Source organism: Halichoeres trimaculatus, unplaced genomic scaffold (assembly GCF_033239565.1).
Source record: "Halichoeres trimaculatus isolate MK-OKI-2021-1 unplaced genomic scaffold, fHalTri1.1 fHalTri1_scaffold_23, whole genome shotgun sequence".
Taxonomy (NCBI): domain Eukaryota; kingdom Metazoa; phylum Chordata; class Actinopteri; order Labriformes; family Labridae; genus Halichoeres; species Halichoeres trimaculatus.
In genome coordinates this window covers 15,941,312-15,950,620 of record NW_027437201.1, presented here as the reverse complement: position 1 = coordinate 15,950,620, position 9,309 = coordinate 15,941,312, and the positions used below count along the sequence as shown (strand labels likewise).

Genomic DNA, 9,309 nt, shown 5'->3' with positions numbered 1-9,309 from the left:
ATATTTCCCTGCCTCTTCTTTATTCTATCCTCTCTTGCAGCCTCCTCATCTATCCTCCCTCCTCTCTTGTAACTATGTCTTTAGTCTTCTCTGAGTCCTTCTGCTCATCAATTGTCTCAAATATTTCCCCTTCTCTTGTTTCTTATCTTCTTCCTTCCTCCCTCCAACTCCCTCCTCTCACCTATCAGGAGGGCAGACCGGCCGGCCTTTTGTCTCAAGGTGACTCAGAGCATCTGGAGCTGTTGCTGCGATATGTGAACCAATTTATTCGCAGGCGGGAGGTGTGAGGAGACTGGACTCTTGCCCTCTAGTGACTCCAGACGTTGTTGCCGGTCGACGACCCTGTGAAGGTTGTTGACACACAAAGAGGCTCACAAATCAATCTGGAGCTAGTTTGGTTCATTTTTCAGTTGTTAATCTTATTTTAGAAGTTCACAAACAAGCAGATGTGCAGCATGTTGGAAAGGGGTTGAATATCCCTGGTGGGAAATTATGAAGTGATGTGTGAATAAATGAATAATGTTTGAGCTCAGAGGGTGGTCCTCACAGACTCCAGAGTCCTCCTCACATGAATATTAAATCCCAACGCTGCTAAAGGCGCTTAATTGTTCTTCATCTCATTTGCTTTCTGCGTCCTTTGTCTTTGTCTGAGTTTCAGAGTGTGTGTGGGTGTGTGTGCGTGTTTGTGGGAGGATGCATGCATCCATTTGAACGTGCGAATGTTTTTATGTGGATGTTTGTGATGTCTGCAGCCTGTCGCAGGTGCTTCATTGATGCGGTCGAATGCACAACTTAGTCCTTTCATCATGAAGAGACACGGACCCTTCATCAGACCTGACGCAACCTCTACATGTGCAGATAACACACACACACACACACACACACACACACACACACACACACACACACACACACACACACAAACAAACATATGGAGCTTTTAAGGCAGTGAACTCAAGTGACTGTCTGGGTAATTTTAGTGTTACTTGTTTCCTCGCTTGTTTCCAACAGTATCTACTGCGTCTTAAACACAAATTGATCTCCTTGTCAGCTGCTGTTTTGTTGTCAAACATCAGAAATAGATGTATTAACATCCTAGACTCTATCAAACATGGACGCACACTCAGTGATGTCATCAAATGCTAACACAGTCTAGCTTCCAGTAAAACCTGATCAAGAGGTGAAGCTGAGGCGGCGTTCGATCTCCTAGTTTAAAAGTCACCTTATCAAACAAATTTTTGTACAATTCTTGACCCTTATTTATAAAAGCAATGGATTATTTAATACGAGTAACCCTTAAGCTTTTCAGACCATTACTAACAAAATGAGCATTTTAACATGGGTGTGAATGAGATCTCCTTGACTTTTGGAGCAGGCCCCAAGTGGACACTTGAGGAAATGCAGTTTGGAACTTCTCAACACTGGAGGTCTGCACTCGGCTGTTTGATGCCTGAGGCTTTTGTAGCTTTAAAATGCTGCTCTGAGCTAAAAGCTAAAGCTAATATGCTACATTATAACCCTGACAACCACAGTATGGTGACTTTTTTTAAATTTATTGGGGTCACCGACTCGGTTCAGTAAATAAAAAGTAAACAAAGTGACAGAAGTTTAATCAGAAAGCAGAAGGTGATGTGACCAAAACTTCGAAACTTTAAAGCTAAACACGGTGTGGCCACACCAAACGCGAATTTGCGGCGCGATTACATACAAAGTCTATGCAAAGACGCGTTTAGCCGCCGATTTGCCTCTCGCGGCGCGATTCGCGCGTTTGGCGCGGCGAGTTTGGAGCGTTCACGCGTTTGGGCGGTAGACGCGAATTCGCTCGAGTTCAAAATATTCCCCCACTACGTCATTGTTTTGACAACGTTGGGGGGCAACTGCCGCCTGCTCCGGCTCCAACTCCGCCGGAGGATGGAGGAGAAAACAATCTGTGCGGTGTGTCATCATCCAGAGTTGACGTGTGTACTCTACAGAGACCGGGAAAAAAGGATCAGGCTCGGTTGAAAGTCTCTGAGGAGACAGGTTTTGAATGTAAGTTCTGAAAACATTCGTTCCCAGCTGGATCTGCCTGTACGGGCTATCACTGAGTCCGACTGTGTTTTCCTCAGCGGAGTTTTAAGCCTGAGAGGAGGAAAGAGTGGGGCAGGGGCAGAGCCAGGGAAAAGATGAAAGTTCTCTGTGCTCCTCTCTTTCCTCCACCCCTTCATTATCCCCAGGGAGACCTCCGGGAACATAGGTCGGGGGTTCGGGTGGTCGGGGGTACGGGGTGTCGGAGGTTCGGGGGATCGGGGATGAGATCGCAGGGAACAGCCAAGCAGGGCTGGTGGATTACCAGGGAGAGGCAGCAGGCATTGATTGTGATCTCCAAAGCTTTCACACACTCTCCTGTCATGCTTTGGAAACCACAGCTCATTGTTTTTCAGCTGCTCTTTTGGACTTTCGGTCTTTAAATGAACGAGCTCTCTACTCCGCATGCGCAGTACCGCGCATTCGCGTGTTCGCGCCTCAGGTTGTCAAAAAAGTCCAGCGGCGAGACTCGGGCGTTCACGCGGCGCGTGACAGGCCATTCGCGCGAGTAAATTCGCGTGTTCGCGTTTGGTGTGGCCGCGGCATAAAGAAGATCAGAGAGGCACTTTGATCCAAAGCTAGTTGTAGAAATGTATAGTTGGAGTGTAATGATATCCAGTTGAATCTCACCCTTAGACTGTATAATCATTGGATGTAGTCTCCCGACGTCACCCGCCTGTTTCTGGAGTGTATTTTTGAAGCAAATCAGCTGTTGAGGCCATTTTGGAAGTGACACAGTTTGTGCCAATAGACAAATTAGCAATCCAGAGGGGGGATGTTTTTTGTACCAGGCTGTAAATGTGTTTAGTTTTGCTTTGCAAACATTTTTTTTTTGCTGAGTGTGTATGTGACTTCCTGTACTTCCAGAGCCAGCCTCAAACGCACACTCGAGAAACAGCAGATTTAGCACTTCAGTATTGTCTCATATCCTTAGGCTGGAGGTTGCCACTTGACCTCACTTCATACAGCATCTTGTTTCATGTGCTATTATTTTTGAGTAATGTATCCCATTCCATTGCATTAAGAACAAATATAGAGCTTTCAAATTTGATGAAACTGCGCTTAAATCTTTTTGGTGACAAGACGTTATTGTGCAACTCCTGAATAAATATGTAAAACTTTAGCAAACAAAAACACAACACCAATCAGTGTCTGTTTCTAAATACAAGGATGTCACGGTGGCCTTAAGTGAGACTACACAGAAACTTGAGCTTAAAAGTGCAGTTATTTTGGACTTTTTTTGTTCCAAAAATACAAAGTTAAATACAACATCAGTCTCCTAACATTAAGTTTGTTCAGCTCTATAAATAGCAGGTTTAAAAAAAAACTTCCACTGAAGTGCGGCTAGTCTTTGTTCCTCAGCACTAAAAAAGAGGACGTCAATAATGATGACCCAGTTAACACGATGAAAACCTGCTCTGTAGCGCAGACACAGCTGCTTCCCACTGCCCCTCTTTCCATATGTCAGATATTTGCTCAAAAAAGTGATGAAATCCACCTGAACCTGCACAAATCCAGAGTTCATGTGAGGCCAGCACAAACATATCTTCATTACAGATAAACAGCAGCATGCTGAGTCTTATTACTGACGTCCAGTCACCTTAAACCCTAAAAATATGTGATCTGTAACAGAGTTGGGGATTGAATCAATATTTTGCTCCAATCTGAGGCAACGCTCCAGTAACAAAGCACAGAGTAATGGGAAAATCAAAGCACTCAATGTTTGGAGTCTCCGGCATTACTCATCTGGCCTCCTGAATGGAGTCTTATCTGGTCATGACAACAGCACAGAGCCAGAGAGTAATTGGGATGGCAACAGGTCACCTTCAGTGAGTTTATCCCTACCTAAAGTAGTTTCAGGCAAACACTTCAGGGATTTTAAAGACAAGTCGTGACTGGGATGCCTTCTGAAAAGTTCAAGAGTGTAACAACACATTTGATTGAGGAGAATAAAATGATTTCCGTTTGACGCAGTCTCCCCTCTGCAGTGTATTTGTGTCAGACACCAGCTGACATGTGACCCAGACACCAGAAGGATATTCCTCCAGGATGCCGCAGCAGATGACTGACCTCCATATGACGAGATCAGAGAGGGATGTTTGGATCAGAAACCAAATTATCTTCATTACCTCCTGTGCAGCCTGCCTATCTCCTGGTTTTACATTCATCACAGAGAAGATGAACAGTGTGTACAATCTACTGTCATGTCTGATTAAACTAAAAGATCAATACTACCATCACTTTTGCAAAACTCAAGTTTGGTGCAGCTAGCTATCCTAGCTTAGCATAAAGATCTTAGACGTGGATGTTTCTGATTTCTAATTTCCAAAAAGAAAATGCAGCCAACATCACCAGTCTAAATCACTATTGGTGTAACCAAGGTATAAACGTGTTCAGAGACTATAAGTGTACTCCAGTTCACGTTTCGTGTTGAGAAACGCGTTAGCCAATCACGGTGGCACAAACATGAAGCAACTGCTGTTAAATGTTTGTTTTTAAAATATACCCATGGATGACTCACAAACTCTGCCAACGAGGTAAGATGATTAGCAGACGCCTTCACAACCCCAAACTTCCAACCAGTACATCCCCATTTCCCCTGACCGACTATTTCTTCACATTGACTGTTTGGCATTTCTTGTACTCTTTGAAAAAATGTGAGGACAATCATTCAATACGCAGACTCTGTGAATAACTCCTAGACAATGGAGTCATAAATTTTGTTTTTGTTTGTGTTAAACCGGTGTTGGTTAAATTAATGTTTTTTTGCTGTTTGATTCCCTATCAAGGTGAACTCTAAGTTACTTGTTAATTTTGTGTTTTAATATATTTTTTCAAACATCATTTAACTCTTTAAGTGTGCTTTAATTTTTATATTTTAAGGTAGTATCTGCAGGATTTTCCCCCAAAAAATATCGCTTTTGGCCTCTATACATGTGTCAGTATCTGTGTCTGCCTCAACCCCCTCCCTTGCCTGTATGTTATGTTGATATTGATCAGAAGTGGAAGCTAATTGGAGCTACAATAGAAAGAAAAACGCATCCTAACAAACGCAAAACAGATAAAACTTTTACCAAAATGAGGGTGAAGCTTGGTTCAACTTTCACTTGCTTTTGGGCACTCGGAAAGTAACACAGGACGAAGAGCGACACAAGTTTGAATGTGTTAACTACTCATGATTAGCTTGTGCTAACACACTAAGTCAGGTGCGAGGCTGTCAAGTCTCTCACGTGTAGAAACGTGATGCTACAGGTGTTTGCTGGAGGAGGAAACCAGTTTGAATGTTGTGTTTAATAACAAGTAACAAAAACTCCTACAGACCCTACCTTTAAAACCATAAAAATGCTTTTTACACCTCAGAGTGTATTTCTGACTGCACCACCCGATGTGAATACAACTCAACAATTTGTACAATTTACATATTCTTAGCTATTGGTGTATGTGTGGAGTGACAGGTGAGTGCAACTAGCCGTTCATAAGTTTATTAACTGTTTATTTAATGCTTCCTTTTAGTCCACCATATTTCTTTCTTTTAATTTCCATCTATGTGACAAGCTAAGTAGAGGCGCTGTTAAAAAAGAGACAGGCGTACATGTTCATCCAAAAAGGCTCTTTAATTGAACTAAGTGATTAATTACAGGGTGAGGGAGCCAGGTAATATAGATACTAGAATAGCTTTCAAATACCTCATTTAATTTAGATCATATAACAGTTTGAGGGAATGGGGAGGGAATATAAAAGAGTGGAAAAGAGAAAGTGATGAAAATTTTATATAGGCCAACTGAATATAGGCCAATCTTTCTGAGTTAATAGAGTAATAACACATATTTCAGTAAATCCGCCACAGCTTAACTAAAAGAAAAAATGTGCCAGAAGTGTGATTAGAAAATTTTAAGAGTGACTATAAATTCCTATCATATGCAGAATACATGAATATGACACTAACCAGCCTAAAATAACACATGTTCTCTATATCGATATAGTATTTAGATGCAGTTGACTTAATGTGAGGCCCTGTGTGATGTTTGTGCTGTACTGCAGCCTCGTACTGAGGCTCAGGGAGGAACAAGAATCCATGGGTTAAGACACCTTGTGCTGGACAGTGCTTTTCCAATACTTTCATCAGTTTGCAGATTGTGTTCATATGGACTCCTTTACACAAAGTCTCTGACTCATCACTAAATCACCAAGACTTGAAGGGTTTAGCTCCAAAACATTATAAATCTTTAAAGAAGATACCTGAAATTCATTACCAGATGTCTCAAAATGATTATTTCATCCTAGAAAACTGCTGCTCTTCTGCATCAGGAGACAAAGTGTTTTAATATTCATTACTTTTTGGAATCTTCACATGTACGTCACAGCGGTCTTTAAAAATCTTGCTACAGTTGCTACTTGTTTTTGGTGGCTGTATTTAAGGACACAATCCCAGATTCCTTCACCGTGTCTCCCAAGCTGTAAACGTTGAACTACACCAAGACTGAACCCCGACCATCCACAGTTAAATATACACAACAAACACAGCATGAAAACTCTGGTTATAGTTTAACCGTGCGCCAACACCGCAGACTGCTGTAGATCTTAGTGCACGTCAAAGCACACAAACAGACAAGCGTTGTCGTAGGAAAGTAGCAAGTGAGTAAAACCTGCCAACTCCAGCTTTCCACAGCTTTACCGAGGAGTGAACATCAAAGAAGTCCGACATCAAACTTCTCATGTTTACCGCACAAAGTCACATAGAAACTCCACAATCAATTCAAGTCGACACGTTTCCCCGAACAGAGATCCAAACTCGAATCCGTCTCTGTGGTCTTTCCTCGTTTACTCCACAGAATCCTTTTAGTTCCCATCAGACCTCAGACTCGAGACTGGACACCCGCCGCCATGGACGAAGAACACAGGGGCTCCCCGAGGGCTGTACCCCAGCCCCCTGACCTGCCTGTGCCTCTGATCCAGTCTGGGATCCCTGATAGACCCCATAGGCCCCATAGACACTATCCTGGTACAACAAAGCCCGCTGGCTCCCACATCCCCCTCCACCACAAGCCAGCAGCTGGCACATTGGGTTGCTGGAGGCCTGGCTGTGGTGCTGCAGGTCCAAGGGGCCGTGGTAGAAGGGTAATCCAGGGTATGAGTTCAGGTAATGGGCGTACTGTCTGCTGAGCAGGCTCGTGGCTCTGCGTACCATCCCCCGTCCTAAACCAGTCCCCTGTCGCACTGCTTCTCCGTACGTGGGGAGGTGAGTGGAGTTGGAGTAGCGAAGCCTTTGGCCCTTACGCCCATTAGGCCTCCTCTGGTCCTCCCGTATGTGGAGGTAGGCCTGGTTCCGTGGGAGGCACAGGTTGTTTCGGAGGTGGGCCGGGTTGTAGGGCTTCGTGGCTGTGGTTGGTGTAACGATGCAGGGGAACAGGTCTGGCAGGGTGGATGGGGATTGGCTTGACAAGGATGACTGGGATTCGTCAAGCTGGCGCATGTGCTCGCTGCCCCACGTGGCTTTGAGGAAAGATGGGCGGCGGTGCCTTCGTCGTCCTCTAAGCACGAGGTCCTCTGGAGGCCAGGAGCCATAGTTCTCAACCCGAGGACACACCCCCTCTCCTGGGTAGATACTTTCAACACTTGGGGCAGAGATGTGGTTCTCCTGGAGGTGGTTGGCTTTGAGCTCACTCAGAAAGACCGGGCTTCTGTCACTCTTGTCCTGGTCCCTGTGAGATTCCCCCTCATCGTACTGGAAACTCTTGGACCTCCGTTTCCTCCTGGAGAAGCCCGGTTGGATGTTCTGGTTCTGGGGTGAGGACACAGGATGAGAGGTGTAGATGTCAGGAAGCTGGAGGTCAGTGTAAGGTATGAAGGGTGAGTGCGTGTCTATGTAGAGTCTCCCGGTGGTCTGGTAGTGGTGCGGGTGCTGATGAGGAAGCGGTTCGCTCACAGCGAGGTGTGGGCTGCTCAGGCTGGACACAGGAAGCTGCCGATCATACAGACAGGAAGAAGAGTGAGTTGGAAGGGTGTAGCGGAGCGGCGTGGGCCTGCTCATCCCTCGCTGCAGCTTCAGAGAGTTCACAGCAGTCAGAGGAGGAGTGAGGGAGCGCTGGGGCAGGGTGCAGTGATTCTCTGTGATGTATGCAAATCCTCCAGGGACAGTCTCAGTGGGGACCGGTGGGACACGGACAGGCAAGCTGCCGCCATGACGACTCAAGTGTTCGATGGTCTTTGTGGCGTTGTCCAGAGAGGTCTCCACGTTGGCGGTGGAGACGAGGTCCTTGGCAGTGCGTAGCATCTTCAGCATGTTTGCTTGGGCGTAGTTGGAGGTCAGATCTGGTTTGGCCAAACCAGATTTATGCCCCGTTTCCTCCACTCCGTTGAAACAGCTGTAAATACCCTGAGAGACAAGAGGACGGCAAAGAATGAGACACGAGCAGGAAAGTGGAGCACAAACTGCCTAATCATTTTTAATTAAATCAATAGTTACCCACAGACTGTTTAACCTGGAATCGACCTCAAGTGGTCCTTGAGGGACAATTTCACAGACGAGACTTTAGCCAATTTGTGAATCTCAAAGTGACGATCTACCTCCACACTAATAAAAACCCCACGGGCAGTCGAGTTTTAAAACTTCATTAATATCTAATTTTACCACCGAGGCGAGACTTAGTCACAAATTCATTATGCATTCTCCCGGGACTCAAAGAAAAACTGTTTTGAAGCTGAGAGGATTGCCCCAATAAACGGACACACATGCGCCTGAAGTCCCCTGAAGAGGAAAGCGTCTCTAACTGCTTGGACAAACACGGAGACAAATCCCATGACTGTTCTCTCCTTACAGTCGGCTGAGAAAACCTGAGAGACAAATTTAATTTGGCCCTTGGGGCTGTCCCGTACGGATTAATGATTAGATAGTCATTTAGCCCTTAATCTGATAAAACCACATCCAGGCACAGTGGTGTAATTACCCAGCAGAGGAGCACAGAGGCTGCGGTCCGTAGACATTTAACTCCTGACATTTCTGCTTCAGTAACCACGTTTCTTCACAAACATCAACAAGCTAGGTGCTAATTTAGTCTGATTGCAAATTAAAATGAAGCAATCAAAGTTAAATGCTGAGTAAACAGCTAAATTAGTGCTGCCTTTACGCCCTTTTATCTCTCCTTTATCCTTCTCAAAAAGAATGCAGCGCTGTTTTAGCTAATATTTTAACAAGGCCCTCTAATGACACCATTTAATTACATGCAAATACACAGACCCAAT

General features: G+C 44.9%; 1 protein-coding gene across 4 annotated transcripts in view; it reads right to left on the bottom strand.

Moving 5' to 3' along the window:
• Positions 1 to 5,544: 5,544 nt before the first annotated feature.
• LOC141785091 (glutamate receptor ionotropic, NMDA 2C-like) overlaps positions 5,545 to 9,309 on the bottom strand; it is a 45,592-nt gene continuing 41,827 nt past the window's right edge. For all 4 annotated transcript variants that reach the window (XM_074663218.1, XM_074663221.1, XM_074663219.1 and 1 more), the window contains one exon: positions 5,545 to 8,443. In XM_074663218.1, the coding sequence (XP_074519319.1) occupies positions 6,917 to 8,443 (1,527 nt within the window). In that variant the 3' untranslated portion in view covers positions 5,545 to 6,916. The remainder of the gene's footprint in view (positions 8,444 to 9,309) is intronic.